The sequence below is a fragment of the Toxoplasma gondii genome, chromosome VIIa (genome assembly GCF_000006565.2).
Source record: "Toxoplasma gondii ME49 chromosome VIIa, whole genome shotgun sequence".
NCBI lineage: Eukaryota > Apicomplexa > Conoidasida > Eucoccidiorida > Sarcocystidae > Toxoplasma > Toxoplasma gondii.
The window spans coordinates 2,261,941-2,278,555 of NC_031474.1; the positions used below are offsets into that span (position 1 = coordinate 2,261,941).

Here is a 16,615-nt window from a genome sequence, read left to right on the forward strand (position 1 = left end):
CTTTTGATGTCGGGACTCCAGTTTCAGGCTGGCAATGGCTTCTCGAGTGTCAGACTGGTTGCGGAATTTTCGCGTTGCATGCGCCAGATAATCTACAGCTTCGCATGCATCGACATGCCCGTCAATGAGAAGGCGGTTTTCTCTACGCAACGAATGCTGCAGAGATTCCCCAGCGTAGGAGCATCACCCATTGTTTTACCGTATATCCTCTCATATATACCGCCACTTCATCGCTTCTCTCTTGTTTCTGCCCTTCCGACTATACACACCGTACTGAAGCCCGCCACCCACGTGTCGTCCCGGTCATCCTACTCTTGATCTTCATCTTTCTGGTTGAGATGCAAGCGTGCGTGACTTTAAAAACGCACACAGTGAGTATTTGTCTCTCGGATGAGAACTAAGAACGTATTTCCCCCTTTCCGTGCAAGTTGAGCCGGTGGGAGGCCTCCGACTGTTGGACCTGTTTAGAGGCATCGTTGACTGCCTCGCATTCGATGAGTGTGACACACACATACCCAGGTCTCATGCGGCCCGCGTTTCAATCGCCGATTTTGTTTTAGCGAAAGTGGCGACGCCAACGGACCTCTCCATGGCCTTTCCGGAGGATTCGTCTCCGAACGTAGACTCAGGATTCGTCGCGGTCTTACGGAATCGGCTTGTCCACACTGATGTTGGGTGCGGAAGGTAAACGGAACGAAGCGGTGGTTCTCGCTCGTCTTTTCACAGGATCGATGTCTGCATAGAAGCCAGAGGGCGGCGCTTCGTCAGCCTCCGCAGACAATTTGACAAGCTGCCAGCTTTTTAATGGCAAGTGACCAAGCAGCTGTGGAGACCCGCCCCGGCTGCTCTCAGCCCAGAAGGCAAGCCAGAGGAGACGGAATTGAAACGCGGAACGACGCCTTGCATCGAACGCAGTCTGCTTCTAGACAACAGTCAGTCTAGAGAAGAGCTTTTAAAATGCGCGAGATCATTTCGCTGAGCTGAGGCTTCCTTTTGTTCTAAGGAAGCCCGCGTTCCAGTTCAAGTCATCGTCGGTGTAGCCTGTTCTGAGACTTTGATGTGGTGAAAAGACCTCCCTACGTCGCCTACCGAGCCTGTAAACGCCTGACGAAGGTCGCGCCGCTTGCCCAGGGTGTGAAATATACTGGCGACATCTGTGAAGAGTCCCCGAAGGATTCTTGCCATGTCCTTCTAACTGTCCTTGCGTGCAACCGTAACCATCGTCTAACAGGTCTGGTGCCCCCAAGTGCGTTTGCTTCTCCAGGCGCCCTCACGTTACCTTTTCAACTGGGTGCAGATCGTTGACTGTGTCTCTTCTGCTGCCTGTCACCCTTTGTTTCATGGGCTACCTTGTCTGAAAGCACTCTTCTTCTTCTCAGTGTGCTTTCACTCCTTCTGCCGGATTTCTCTGTTTTATTGTCGCCGCTTCGGTTTTGCGAGATCCATCGTAACCTCGTCTTCACGACTCGCCGGTGACTCTGGGCGAGCCCTAAAAGTCTTCTACCTTCGGGCTTCCTTCCGCCTTCGCGGTCGTCCTTGTGGCGCACCTCGTGCCGCATCGTGCATCCCTTGCTCCTCACCTTTCCCCGTTTTCCATTTTCGCTTTTCCTTTCTGTTTTCCTCTTCTCTTTCGGTTCTTACCTCGTTGTCATGGCGACTGCGTCGCGCAAGGCTCGCGACCAGATTCGCGCTGCGCTCGACGCAGGCGAGAACAAGCAGGCGGCGCGCCTGGCGTCTCAGAATCTCCTCAAGAAGTCGAAAGGCGCTCCAGGCGAGGCCCAAGGCCTCGCCTTGAAGGCCCTCAGAGCTATCGCTCTCGCTCGAGACGGTGCGTGGCTCTTTCCCCGAGTGTGCACGGTCTCTGCCGACCTCTGCAACATGCATCTGCTTGCGGTGGACTCTTCACACGGGTCGTGAGTTGGTGTCTTCTTATCGCATGCAGCTCTGCGAATTCTCCATCCACCCAAGGGTCCAGGTCGCCTAGCCTCAGGTCACGTCTGCCCAGGTCGCATGCGCTAGGAATCGTTGGGCAGACACAAGAGACGAACAGCATCGTTGTCGGTCAAAGGTTTCTATTCCCTTTTTTCTTTCACTGGCACGTTCTGCTGTAGCTTCTTGCGTGGATGTGTTGCTACCGTTCGCGGGGGTTTCGGGATTTTCTGCCACCGGCTGCGCGTATGCGTTGCTCTGTGCACAGGCCAGGAGAGAGACGCTGTGACGCTTGCCCGAGAAGTCGAGCGGGCAGTGGAGAAGGACGACGAGACTGCCCGTCTCTGTTCAGTCGCGTTCAAGGAACTCCGAGAGATATGTAAGTCTACAGATGCATTCAGGCGAGCGACACTGCATACAGGCGCAGCGAAATCCAAGTGAAGGGAGGAAAGATGATTCAAGACGTAACTCGGTTCAAGGAAATCAGAAGGTCTTTCCCTGGTTGCTGTATGGAACGTACCTGGAGTGGAGACAAGGAGCCGGCAGAGGATCTTGGCGGTGCACCTTTGTGCACTGGCGCGAAACGTTGGATCTGCGTGTCTTGTGGCTTTTTTCTCGAGATGAAATTCCTTTGTGTCTTGTCGAGGCGGTGGAGAGCGTTTCCTACTACTACAGCCTTCTTGCCACGATGGGGCTACCTCTTCTCCAGTCTCCTGTTGGTCTGTGTCTCGTTAGAATAGATCGTGGTTGTTTTCTCCCCTTCCTGTGGGATTTTCGTTCCTTTCAAGATTGTCTGTTCTGGGATGCAAGCAGGACATGTTCACTCTTGGATGCATGCCAGCGTGAGGCGCCTGTTGAGTTGACTGGCATTGGGTGCTCGTGTCGACTTCCACGCCGCCCATCTCATGCCCCAGCGTTCGACGTCTGTTTGCAGACTATCTGCCTCCGTCTCGAATCGACTCACGACGCTATCCCCCCCTGGAGGAGACAGAAGAAGTGACAGCCTTTCTGGATGCGGTCGCCGCTTCGACGACGGGGCACTTCGAGCGGCTCCTACCCTCCGCACTACGCCTCTTCAGCAGATTCAAAAATCCCAGATACCTCCAGTGGGCACTCGTCTGTATGCTTCTGCACGTGAGTCGAGCCAAGTTGGCCAGCCACTGACTCGAGGAAAGGATAACCGCTACTTAACCACAACAGTTACCGTAGCTGTACGTGAATGCTAATTCTTGAGGCCGATAACCTGTGCTGACCCTTAACGAGTTTCTATCTTCTCTACACACGAACAAATAGTGCAGTGCGTCTGTGATTGCTGTTGTCTCTCACCGTATAGACGTGTGAATACAAAGAGTCACAAATGCACTTGCTTGGTTTCCTGTGAAGGACGTGTCTCCCTCCATCCACGTCTGCGTACCTGTAGAGACCCATCCTTCAATCGATCTATCCATGTATCTATATCTGCATATGTGTCTGTTCGTTCTGATGTAGATAGAGATGTAGCTTCAGCGCTGAAAAGCTTTCCACGTTTCGCCTGCCCACTGTGCTGCAAGTGTTTGGGCACTTGGTGGCTTTCAAGCGCGTGGCCATGCGCACTGCGTGTCTTTACCTCGAATAATCCGCTCTCTTCGGGCTCAATTCCCCCTCGCCCCCAAAGGGTCTTTTCTCACCCTTGTGTTGCCAGGACGCGTCGCCCGTCTCAAAGGCCACTTGGGCGCTGGCGGCGAAGCTGATGGCAAAGCTCCCAGCACTTGAGCCTTCGATGTCTGAGGACAGCCACTATTCGGCGCAGCTCATGAGCACCGCCGAGGGCTGTTGTGAACGACGCGACAATTATGCACGTAGGACGCGGCTGGCAGCAACGAAAGTCGCAAGCAGGCTGGATCCGATAAAAACCGCCAACGGAGCGGAGGGACGGTGTGGCAAACAAGCCAGACGTGCATGAAGAAGTGGGGGAGAAGAAACCTGTGTGTGACGGGAAGAGCCCCCGTTACGAAAGAGTGTGTAGGACGTAGTTGCAATGCGTTGATTCGCGCTTAACTGCGTCGTGCAGTCTGCCATGGGTCCACGAGGCTTACAGGAGCTCTGCCAGGTGCCAGCAAGCGACGCAAGGACTTCTCGCTCGGAGTGAATGTATGCCCTGTTCCTTCTGTTTTGGTCTCCACTTGAACGTGGAGGCGCAGCTCAGGTCCAAGCGATGCTCATCCGTGTCTGCTCGGCTGCACGACCTCGCCTGGTTGTCCGTTTTGGGTCTCGTGGCAAACTTGCAATTCCACCTCGGTCGCCTCTCGCTCCGCGGTTCCCTGTGGTGCTTCAGGCTTGATTCTGATGCTGTCTGTGCTGCGCCAGAACGGCCAATACGGCGAGGCCCTGGGTGAGCAGCGGCAGCAAAGGCGCGGGAGAACGGAGCGGGCCATTTGAGACTGAAAGGTTGGGATCGGCGAAGGGTGGAGAACTACGTGAGGCTCGGGAGTTCGAGGAGAGAAAGAAAGGAGGCTAAGATGAGGATGATGCACAACAGGGACAAAAGCGTTCAAGAACCTGTGGAAGATGAGGGGGGGCGGGAGAACGGGATGAGGTGACTGGGAACAGGATGACAAAGAGCACATGAGTATAGCTGACGGTGCAGACACGCAGATAGGACGCGTGTGAATTAATGTGCGCTTTGATTGCTTGCTCGACGCATTTTGACAGACCTGCTTGCTGCCCACAACGATCTTTGCCTGGTTCCCGGGGAAGAGTTGGCTCTGAGACTTCAGCTGCTTCTGGAGGTAAGAGAAGGGAGTGTTCGCTCCTTCCGTTTTCCTTTGCCTTTCTCTTCGTCGCGCGTCTCCTCTCTTTCTGTCACCTCATGCGGGATCCCCATCCCTGTTGCGACCTCCGCCTTTCCAAATATTCGGCGACTGTGGACCTCTGCATGCAAGCCTACGTCTGGCGACACTGCCTCAGTGGGACGACACGCATGGCAGTCCTGATGTGTGAACACGGGACTATGTGCACGTCGGATGCCAATGTTTATAGCCTGGTAAATACGTGAACTCCAATCTCCTAGGCTTCGTTGGCCGGCGCCCATATATATATACACGTAGATACATACATGCGCAAGAGCGACTGTCGCCAAAGTAGGCGACTACGTGACAATGTGAATGATCAAACGCTCCAAATGGGTACCTGGTGCCGTTATTTGCCTCCATGTTGCCTCGTCGTGTCGCGTCCAGCTGGCTCTATACCGTCCACGCGTGATTTGCTTCTTCTGCTTGCAGGGTGGACGAGTTCTGGAGGCTTTTCAAATCTCGGAGAAACTGCTCGACGAACAGTAGGTTCGAGGACAGGGTGTCTCTTCGTTGCGCGTGGACAGGAACGTCGCAAATGCTCACGATCTCCCGTGGAGAGCGATTTGTGAGCTGAGTCAGACGCGCTCACGCACTTTCGCCTGCTTGACGGCTCGCCCACTATGTCCATGTGCCCACGCGCGGCGGTTTCGTCAGTGAACTAATCTCATCTTCTCCCAAGTCTGGAACCTTTTCTTTTGTGCACGAGAACATCTAAGGGTTGATAACTTCCATGCACATCACGCAGACACTCGCCACTCGTTTCTTGTGGATATCTTCCGGACTTCGGTCCGTCGTGTGCCTTTTTCCACGACAGGCCCTTTAACACCTTGTTCGCCGAGAACTGCATCCGACTAGGTCTCAGTCTCGAAGCTGAGAATGTGGGCACCGGGAACGCCTGCCTTACTCCGTGGAAGGAGAAGTGGGAGGCGGAGAAGCAAACGTCGTGAGTCGGCAGGCGCGCGCCATCATGGGGCGAGTCAACAAGAGAGCCCTGACGCATTGAAGCACGACAGACAATTAGATGAGCGAATGACAGCAGAAACCGGATGTGACAGTGCATCTGAAACTGCGGAGATGACACATAGAAAAGGAAGGGACGGGATGCCGAAACTCGTACCCCCTGTCAATCCAACAATCGCGCGCGCCAACCAACACTAAACTCCGCAGGAAACAATGGCTTACAAGAAGACAGCGTGCATAAAAGGCTCCACGGAAGATGTGAATATGTCTCTGGGTTTCCTTCTGCCCTTTCCTTCGCTGCCCTCCACGTCTGTCTCTCTGTAAACCCCCTGAGGATGTATTGTGTATTTTGTCCGTTGCTGGGTTCCGGTGTTCTCAGATTGGCTTTCCCCCCCTCGATGGTTTGCCTCTGACTCACATCCCGGTGGTTTATTGCTCCTTGTTCTCGACGTGTCCACTGCAGGTTCGAGGCAAGCCAGGCGCTTCTTTCGCTTCACCGTTTGCGGGCCCTTCGCTTCTTCGGGGGCTCCTTGTCTGACAAATCTTGGACAGGTGAGTCGCTCGAGCGTCTCCGAATCATTGTTCTGGACGGACGCCCACTCTTCTCAGCCTGAGGGTTGCCTGTAACATTCAGTGCGTCTGCACTGGGGAATCGGCCTTTGGTGGCTTTGAGTGCGAAGTTCACTTGGAGTACTCCGATGGTATGGTCTGTGCCGTGTTCATCGTGAATCTGTTTTCTGAAGTCCGTGACTAGGGTGGGAGAACTGAGGGTGTTATGAAAGGTCTCTTATGGCTCCCAGGATTGTTAGGTGAACATATCGTCAATAAGACGACCCGCTGAAAGGGTGTGAACGAGGTGGAAAGGTAACGCCGTTCGACATCCGGAGTGTTGCAACTGATAATAGTCGCCTCTGAATGGGTATGGTAGTGCGGCGTGACTTTTAACGTCGGTCCTTTCCTCTCCCCTTCGGTCTCACTCTCGTCTCCCAAGACATAATTTTCTGTATTCTACGCAATGTGCTTTACCCTGCAGACGAACGCCTTCATCAAGCCTGGACCGAACCTGCGCGGTCGGCGTGCATCTCGGAGATCGTCAGGTATTTCCTTCCCGGCGGGTCGTGATTTCACTCCCATTTTTGCTTCCATTTGGTCTCTTGGCACACGCGGGCGGTCTTCTTCCTTTCAGGCCTTGGCCGCTTGTGGGGTCTCTTGTATCAATGTTTTCGCCCCTGTCGCGCGGTCCCACCTACCGTCCGTATTCTTGCTTATCATTTCGCAGACGTGAAAGGCTGTACCAGTGGCGTTCGAGACGGCAACTCTGTCATTGTCTCGTGTCGCTCCCTTGGGCAGGCTGCTGTGACCGCGTGGCGTTCCTCATGGCGACCGACCGGTTCCTTCGTCTGGCGATGTTGGCTGCCGGCTTCCGCCTGTAGAGGCTCATAGTGTTTTTCCTCCATGTTTACACTGTCTTTGCGTGAGCAGCTTCGTGACGACTCACGGACACGACTCCCGTTCCTTCTCGACCCTCCGCAGTCTTCTCGGTTGTTGCGTAAGTGGAAGTCGCAGGTCGTACATTCAGCCGGTTCTATCTCTCTGCATGCTGTTCTTTCTCTCAATTTACCCGGCAGTCAGCGGTGCATATCGCTACTGGTGCCCCCGACCGCATTTCTTTCGTTCACGTCCTTTGACTGTGTTGCGAAGTGTGTCTTGGTCGATCCTTCTGTATGCGTTCCTTATGCAGTGGAAGACCGTTTGGAATTCGTGTCAGAAGCAGCCGGGATGTATCCACACTTTCGCATGCATGCACCTTAAACATATCCGTTCGCGGATGAGTAGCCTAAATGGTCGCCGGTGGTCTCGGTCTATATGTCTGCGTATGCGTCTATCAGGTCACGTGCCTGCCTGGTCAGAACGCTTCCCGGTGATACATAGTTCGACAGGAATACGTTGAGTATATTCATGCATTCGCCTGAGCATGGACGTATGGTTACTGATTCTCAGCGGCGGCAGACAGTTCTTCAATATTTCCATCAATACATGCAGGCATTTGTGACAAGGCTGTAAATGCACATGGCTCAATGCTCGATGTCACATACGTGGCAACGATGTATGTATGTATGTATATATATATATATAGCGAGAGATAGATAGATAGATAGATATACAGCCTCTCAAAATCCCTGGAGCTGGGGCATTTGAGATCAGTTGTCTCCACATGCAGATGTGCATGAGCTGCTTTCCTTGTGCAGCCGTCGTCAATGCGGGAGATGTGCTTGACAGCCCTAGAGTCTCTGCATGGGCCGTGGAAGGAAGCAGTGGAAAAGCAGTTGGCGAGAATGAGGGAAGGTCAGATGCTCGCAGCGGCAGACAATGAGCAGAAGGACGCAAAACGTCAGAGCTTCTCGCAGCTTACGAAGCCTCTCAAGAGATTCGTGTGCCTCGAAAAACTCCTCCATGGTAAGCGTTGTGTCGTCGGTGTCCGTCGTCCTTCCTCTTCCGGTGCATATTCACTTCTCTGGCGCTGTGCCCGTATCTCTGCACACCCGTTCGTCCATGCAAATGGCGAGAAGTAGGACCCGCACGAGCATGAAAGGATTCGCCTTCCTGCCGCGTTTTACACTGCTTTCTGCACTGCATGTGAACTGTAAATGTACCCGTATATGGGCGAAGGTGTCTCGCTGAGACACTACGGTGGACTCGCTCAGTGCAGAAAGGCATTGGTCTGGCTGGATGGGCCGTTGAATGCACTGCACGAAGGCGCTGACTAAGAGAAACAGGAAGGCAAGTGGATCCGACAAAGACAGAACCATCACCAGGACTGCACGTGAACTTGCTTCTACAATCTGGGGATCCACTGAACAGATATCGCCTGAGAGCCTTTTTCAAGACATATGTGTGTGATGCACGTTGCCACGCGAGCCTCCAGCACCAAGTTGTCTGTCTATTTGGAACGGCACGAAACGCGAGTTTTTCCCGCTTGTGCTCGTCGTTCGGTTTCCCTCTGCTCTCCAGCTCTCGGCCGCTACAAAGTTGTCTCCTCTTCTAGCGCTGCGGCCGTAACAGCATGGGTTCAACTGCGTTCTGATCTTCACAGCGTAAGCGCAAAACTCCATGTGTTTCTCTGTTTTTCTCCCTTATCCGTTTGCCTTGACTGACAAGCTCGTGTGAGCCGTCTTCTCGACCTGTTTCCGTTCCAGTTCTGCCCACTCGCCTTCACCAGCGGTTGTCCTCTTTTCGTGCCGCGGCCTCCGTCTGCTTCGCGTTGGTTTGCGGGCGGGCGGAAGCCGTCTTTGATTCGATTTCCTACGGTCTTCGGTCTTGCACTCTGCGGCTTCTCGGTCTTCTCTGCTCCGGTTTTATCGTCTTCGCCTTCTGTCCACTTACCGGTCTGGTTGTTGACACGATGCTCTTCTTTTTCGTGAAACTGCATGCGTGTGTAAAATGCAGGCGGCTCCAGAGATAAGCGACGTGGCGGACGACCTGCTTCTCCTCACGGTCGACGTGCTGCTGCTTTTCGATCACCACGTGTGCCAGCTTGGAGGAAGAGACACACCCGCACCCGCCCCCGGCCAGGCAGAACTTGTGGGAGAAGGCAAAACGGCTGAAGAAGAAGATATGAAGGACGAAGCTGTGGAGCCTCTCGCTCAGCGAAGGTTCTTCTTCGCAGCACTCACGCTGCTTTCTTCCGTAAGACTTGGACGTCGCACACGTCTTGTTTGTGTCACTGTCAACTACCTCACTTCGACTTCTTATCGCTGTGTTACTGTAGCGTATTCCCTAAATCTAGTCGGAGGGAGTCCCAACTGCAGTTACCTTCCCCCTTTCTTTCAGCTCCCTGAGTCCACTCAGCAGTGGTGATCGTTGATCGGCACTCGCCAACCACCGGGCATTCTGACGCGCGTCAACTGTCCCTTTGGTTCTGTCTTCCGTTTTTCCGGCGCCGTATATCTCTTGGCTTCTCCTCCGGCATTCTCCCTTTCGTCTGTTCCGTGCGGCGTCCCTTTGCCTTCTCTCATCCTCGGAGTATCGCTCCCCCTGTCGCGTCCACGTTGTTCCTTTTTTTCCTCCATGTCGCGTGGCGGGCCTGCGCGCCGGCGTGCACGTCCTCACACGTTGTCATCGTTTCTTTTTTTCTTGTCCTTCTGCTGCTGCTCGTGCTTCCTCCAGGAGGTGGCGTCCAGACAACCCGCGCCTGCGTCTTCGGCGTCGCCCGCATCGACTCACGCGTCACCGGCTTTCAGGGCTTTGCTCCTGTGGCTCACCGGGTGCATGGGGCTAGTTGAGACGAGTCGCCGCTTATTCTTTTCGTCTTTGGATATCAAAAATGTCATGTTGTTTTCTCTTGGGTTCCCCCACGCTTTGCCTCTCGTGGACTATGGCGCGAGCCCTGACGTTGTGTCGTTCTCGAGGTTAATTCAAGACGGCAATGAGGAAAACACCAATTCCCTCTCCGATGCCTTGATCGCTTCGTTCGAAGAAGGCACCTACTCGGCGATTCCGGAGTTTCTGTTCATTCAGCCGCTCACTTCCTCATCGCTCTTCACTTCCCTCGTCGACCTCGACGCCACGTTGTCTCAGCCGCTCTGCGCCTCTGCCCCGCCTCCGAGTTCTGTCTCGCTTCATGAGTTCTCCTACTGCCTGGCCTGTCGACAACACCGGTCGTTCACGGCCTCGCCGTCCTCCGTGTCTGCACTCCTGCTCCTCTTTTCGGCGTCCAGGCGAGCGGCCCGTGCAGGGGCCAGTGGCTTCTCTGCGGATCTCACCTCCCTCGCCTTGTCGCTGCTTGCCACGGATGGTGCAGAGGCGGAACCGAAGACCGCGCGACTGGGGTTGTTGTGTCTCGACAAAGAAACCGTCGCCCTAAATCTTTCTCTTCCGACGTTCTCTTCCTCTCGAGTCCGCCACCTCAGCGACCCTATCCAGCGGTCGCTTTGCCTCCATCGGGCAGAGACAACGAAACGCGAAGAGCCGAGAGTGGACGGCGCCGCGCAGCAGGTGGAGGCGATCAATAGGGCTGGCAATGAGGTACCGTTCGTCCAGGCCGCAGAGGCCCTCGAACGCGCGGTCGTCGCAAGCCAAACGTGAGGACTGCTCTACTCAAGACATCCTCGCTTCACCATTTCGTACCGTTTTCCACTTGCTCATGATTCTTCTATATTGTCTTTGCATACTTAGTCTACCTTTCGCACTCCCGCCGCTCACCGTCTCTCCAGCTATATATATATATATATATATTCATGCCGAAGGATGGCCACATAAGCGTATGGACCGGCGCCCATCCCGACGGATGTAAAATACATCAACTTATCAAATGCCAGGGTTATCCTTATGTACACATATGTCTTACTCTTCAGTCCAGGAGGGAGAACGCGTTGGGGCTCTCCATGTGTCTCTGTCCCAAAACTAAAATAGCTTGAACGGTCCTTTTTCCCGGGCACGCTGGATCTTGAGTGTCAACTCCACGCAAGTATGGGTCTCGTTTTGCTGCTCTCGTTCATTTGCATGCAGACTCGCAAATCCGTGGACGCCTGTTGCGCCTGCTCGCCTCATTGCGGCCGAGGCACTGGAGGCCCTGCCTCGCTGTCGGTCCCCTGACTTTCTTCGTCTTGTCCATTCTCTGGCGTCGTCGTCTTCGAGCGCAGAACGTGGCGATAGCGGCTCATCAACAGCAGCAACGGACTGTGAAGCACGCAGTGTTGCCTGCCAAGGAGAACGAGAGGAACAATTATTGTGCTCCCTGTATGGCCCTGACTGGACCGAAGAAACAAACGCTACAGGCAATGCGATTGGTGGCGGAAATGCACTCCGAACGAGCAAGGCCACCGAGGTTATGACTCGCCTTATCGAAGGCATTCCCAAGCGCATTCGGTGCGTGTTTTCTCTGAGTTGGTACTTTAACCTTTTCTGCATTTCGCTGAGCGACGCAAAGTAGCTCGTGACGTGTGCTTCCAGATGATGGGAGGGCATAGTTGGTTGCTCTTTCCTTCTGTGCAGTCCCCCGGACCTTGTCGCATACTGCGTTTATTGACAGCGCAACGTCCGTATCGAACAAGTTCCAACATCTTCATACCTGCTTTGTTCTGTTCTCATTCACAGCATGCGTCGACTAACCCTCCTCAGCCTCCTCCCGCCATCAGCGTTCCCCTCGCCGGTCACTCTTTCCTCCGTTTGCCATCACCTGAGAGAGGAGCTTTCCGAATTGGGATCCACCCCGTCTTCTCGGTGCCCTTCCAGCTGTTCTCTGTCTGCCCCCAGTTCGGCATCTACCCCTGTCTTTTCGCCATCTTCTTCTTTATCGGGTGTCGTTGTAGGCTGGCCGTCGTTGGGGGCAACGCTCCCGACTGGATGCGCCCTGACGGAGGGGACAGCACCGCGACCAAATCGAAGCGGTGCTGAGCCGCTCCTCAGCGTTTGGATGCACGGCGTTGACATGCTCGATGCGTCTCAGAACGTCCTTCAAAACTCTCGAACAGTAAACTCCAGATGCAAACGCAACAAAAAACTATATATATATATATATATATATATATATGTTTGCACGTACAACTATTATGCATAACTCTTGTGCAGGCATCCGTAGACGGTTTTGTATGCCAGTGTTGATCTCCTGGAGAGGCTCTGCGCGGTTCACTGTGCGTCCTTGTTGTAGTGATGGGCAACGCTTCGGACAATGATAGTGGACAACTTCGGTACCGCACGCGCCTGCTGGAGAGGTACAGGAAACCGTGAGCGTCTGTGTGTCGCCTCGCAAATAAGTATCTCCGCGGGCGGGTGGGATGTCTACGCCGATTAATCGCCTTTTCATCCAGTCCTGGCTTACACTTTTCACGAGCAGGACGGGATGTGGTCTGTGTTGTCTTCAGGCCAGGAAGCAGCACGTGGGGTGCGGCACTGTGGAGAGTGAGGAGACCGCCGAGTCTAGCAGCTTCCTCGTCAGCCTCGACAGCTTTGTGCGTGGCGCGTCAGGTGAGGCCGAATGATAATGAAGCCAACCTATTTGTGTGTCCGTGCATACGCGCATGTCCGTGATTTTGTGTGGGTACACAGAGTCTACTAGATCCCTGTTCTGATTCGTGAATCTAGCGTTCTGGAGTGAAGTGGACATTTTCTGGAAACACCAGTCTTTCCTCCAGGGCGACTCAAGTCCTGTTGTGTTATATTGTCGTTTGCATTTGGCTGTGTGGTCGTCAGCGCTCTTCGCCGTTTCCCTGCGGTCGATACGCCACGGGTTTGCGGCCTTTCTCGGTGCGCGTTTTGGAAGGACAAGGCGGGAGAAGTTTGAGCGGCAAACGGCAAGCGAAGAGAAGGAACGCAAGAAAGGGTGTCGTGCAGACGGAGACGCGCGGGCAGACACAAACGAGGACAGCCGAGAAGACAGATGCGTTCTACCCATTTGGGATGCCTTCTATATCCTGGCTTCGTTTGCTAAATTCCCCCTCGCGACGGCCGCTGCAGCAATCCGCAACGCCCTCGTACGTTCGTCATGTCTGAGAGACGGAACCTCAACTTGAGGCAAAACGCAGAGAGCACATACATACTCTTCGGCGCCTTTTTAGCCGCCCATGATGCAGGCGCCTGCATGATACATTCATGAAAACTCGCATACGCGCACGTCTATACTTACAATATGTATACATGAATGCGTGCTCGCATATAAGCACAGATGCGAGTGTGCTAGGTAACCGTAGACGGTTGTGGTTTTTCCGGCTGCCCCTTGTTTCAGGTGTGTCGGGCTATCAGAGTAGTGCTGTGTGCTTCTATGCACGCCATGACCTTTGTTATGCCTCCGCGAAGAAACGTTTAAATCGCGGGGAAAACGTCTGGCTCATGCAGTCGTCGAGATATATTGTTGTGTATATGATTTTGAAGGTCGTGAATGCACATCCTGTTTACGAAGTTGGAGCAACCGAGAGAGAAAACAGATGCGTCTCAAGGTTGTGGACGCAGTTGCACCTATACGTTTATCACTGGAGTAGCACAAGGGTGTGAGCGTGTAGTCTAACGGTGATCTCCAGCAAAGGTATTATGCATAATTTCCGAATGATCCTTTTTCATCCTCGTTATGCTTGCGTGCATTTGCAGACCTCGGGAGGGAGTAAGAAGGAGGAAGAGAGAATGCGCCAAGCTATTTTAAAGAAAATCGCGTTATTCATCATCGACTTGGAAGAGGTCCAAGCAGAGGTGAGGGATGCAATGCCATGTCGGAAGCCCCCCGGTTGTGCGGGCAAACGCTGGGAAAAACGCAGTGCAATGAGACAGAGAAGGACGAATAGGAGGGATGACTGCGGGGAAAGAAGAGAAATGACAAGAAAAAACACAGAGAGGGTCGAACAAAGAGCGGACAGAAGAAACTCGGAAATAGACACGGCGGTTGGAAGATATAGTAAAGAAATGAAGAAGAAGAAGAAGGGAAGACCAACAGGGACAGAACTATACTGATATAGAGATTGTGACAGTCGAAATACGGTGAATCTGGAGAGACAGAGAAATGTTCTTTTTCTGAGTTTTGTTATCTTACAAGGTAGACTTTGTGCGATGATGCTTGCTGAACCATTTCATGTTACCTCAAGAAGCTGGGGCAGGGTAAACGAGTGTATCACGAGGTTGTTTTCACGTGTACGGTCCACCACGCGTTTGCGGACAAACACAAGCAAGACCGTGTGGACGCTCTGTCAATATCCGCGTATGCATCTATATCAAATAATACGTTCGTAGGCACTTGCATTTCTGTATAGACCGCGCAGTATGCTGATCAGTCAGCCGCGGCCCTGTCGTTCACTTACACAGGTTGCTCAAAGTGGATAGTGTGTGTTTTGTGTCTTGTGTGGTGCTGGTTTTTTTCGTGTCTCAGGCTAAGCATCTGGCTAGAGCTGCTGACGACCTAAGCGATGACGACAGCGACGACAAGGGGGATGCGAACGTGCATCATATGGCGTGGTGGATGAACACAAGCGTCGAGCTTGGAGGATCAGGAAAGGTTCTTCGGTTCCCATTTACAGAGACTAAGGTACGGCGCTTGTACAAGGTGCCGAGGCTGCTAGCGTCGTACAGTCGTGGACCCACATTACGTAACTCGATCGCTGTGACCAGGCGACATGGCGACACCTTAGTCGGTGTTTCTATACTTGTTTACGTTATTATATATCGATTCCAGTGTTCTGTAGTATGTCAAAAACCGCTGTGTGCTCACGCATTTGTTCGAGTGGAGTTGTCTCGCTGCCTTTCTATCGATCTCTGTGAATGAGCGTATGAAGCTGTCTACCCGTTCCAAGCTATTCGGTTGCAGTCAACCACATTCTATGCATGGACGAGTTACGAATTGCACCGAGAAAAGCTTAAAGTGAAGGAAGAGAGTGCCTCCGCAACGCCATTCGCAGTATAGCTTCCTCACGTTGCTTTCCAAATTCTGCAACGTCCATGCAGGCATTTTCCATGGCTGCCAGAAACCTTGCTCGCGACGCACTTGCCTCTTACGCGCACATTCTTTCCTGTATTTCAAAGGTAGGACGACACCATCCCTGATGCACTCCCTACCAGTGGAACCGGTGTGCAGTTGTAGTCAAGCCGGTCTACTGTCTCTCGTTCTTTTCACAAAATGCTGTGCTTGGCCCCGGGGTCGAACCCCAGATTCGCATGTTAGGAAGGCCGCTTACGTTTGCATCATATGCTGCGTCTGTGAGATGCGCACATGAACGTCACTAGAACGCAAGGCCCTTTGTGTGTCTGATAGTAACATCTATTTGCAACAAACGTGAGATAAGTTCTCAGGAACGGCATGCCGTACGCATACACTATTGGAAAGAGGAGAGCGGTACCGGTCCGGAGAGAGGCCACGCGTACGTTGTAGTTGTTGGGAACGAATGCTGCTGAACGGTATCAATGCAGACATCAAGTACAGCTTCACTGTTTGTGAATGGCCGTCGTTATGAAAGACCACCATGTATGGAAAACGCTATGCCCAATACCGATATATTTTGGGAGCAAATTGTCGCAGCCGGGCTGATCGGTGGGGATTTTTGATGCACCGTGCTACCACCTGGGGTAGTGACCGTGTGTTGTACAGTGACACACCGGATTCTTGTACATTCGCGTACTTTGCAGCGTCGCTTGTTACATGCAGTTTTGACCATGTTACTATCTATGTTATATGCCTCTTGCCGCGCTTATGTGTAACTGGGTACCCACACAGTGTTAGGGAGTTCCTGAAAAAGATGTTCAAAATGTAGTTAATGTGGATAGTGGATGGCAGTTAATTGTGGGCGGCTTCGTCGCCCAGGGCGTAGGGGACATCGCGGAGCAAATGGAAAATACAATGTGGCTGTGCTACGCTCTACTGAACTGGGCAGCAAGGCAGTCGGCTAGTTCCAACGCTGTGTCCCAAATTGTTGCGTATGCATCGGTGTTATTCTTCGTGTTTTCGGGGAAATCCCTTTTCGCTGTGTGGCACTGCGTATCTTTCAGGCTCTGGCTGCTCGACGACAGTGGCTTCTAGAGGCTGCGTCATCAAGCGCAGACGTCGGCTCCGGCTAGGCGTTCATGTACTTTTGCGGTGGTCACTTTCCGTTCACCCCCCTCCTTACCTTTTTTTTGCCTTCTGTGGCATCCTGTATCCCTTGGATCTGCTTTCCTTCGTACGGTTTTCTTTCTCCAGGTGGCACATCTACTCATGCAACTACCTACAGCAACACAGTATCCGTCCAGGATTTACGCTAGGGTTACCATCCACACTGTCGTTCGGTAGCAGGGGCATCATTCCACCGAGTGACCGGTTCGTACAAATATGTGCATCCACGCCTGCTAATGCGTGCCTTGTTTCTAACTTAAAAGGACCACTGCCTCACCTCGCATCTGGCAGCCGGCTACTCTGAAGTATTTGCATGTATGCATGTATGTAT

At 53.2% G+C, this 16,615-nt stretch overlaps 1 protein-coding gene across 1 annotated transcript; it reads left to right on the forward strand.

The window, feature by feature from the left end:
* Window positions 1-267: 267 nt before the first annotated feature.
* TGME49_203750 (hypothetical protein) lies at window positions 268-16,580 on the forward strand. Its single transcript, XM_018779268.1, has 23 exons — window positions 268-1,828; window positions 2,198-2,308; window positions 2,864-3,063; window positions 3,611-3,767; window positions 4,244-4,300; window positions 4,621-4,697; window positions 5,190-5,242; window positions 5,575-5,703; window positions 6,184-6,272; window positions 6,754-6,817; window positions 7,203-7,269; window positions 7,970-8,177; window positions 8,733-8,815; window positions 9,168-9,407; window positions 9,888-10,801; window positions 11,229-11,588; window positions 11,817-12,192; window positions 12,584-12,686; window positions 12,912-13,192; window positions 13,803-13,901; window positions 14,572-14,727; window positions 15,144-15,221; window positions 16,182-16,580. Exons 1-23 carry the CDS (start codon window positions 1,651-1,653, stop codon window positions 16,248-16,250), a joined length of 4,149 nt encoding a protein of 1,382 aa, XP_018637340.1. The 5' UTR covers window positions 268-1,650; the 3' UTR covers window positions 16,251-16,580.
* The last annotated feature ends 35 nt before the right edge of the window (window positions 16,581-16,615 follow it).

Excerpts from the sequence above, each read along its gene's own strand:
- TGME49_203750 (XM_018779268.1), top strand. The coding sequence starts at position 1,651 with ATGGCGACTGCGTCGCGCAAGGCTCGCGACCAGATTCGCGCTGCGCTC. Across the intron at positions 4,698-5,189 it reads GACTTCAGCTGCTTCTGGAG|GGTGGACGAGTTCTGGAGGC; the intron begins GTAAGAGAAGGG and ends TTCTGCTTGCAG. Across the intron at positions 13,902-14,571 it reads TGGAAGAGGTCCAAGCAGAG|GCTAAGCATCTGGCTAGAGC; the intron begins GTGAGGGATGCA and ends TTCGTGTCTCAG.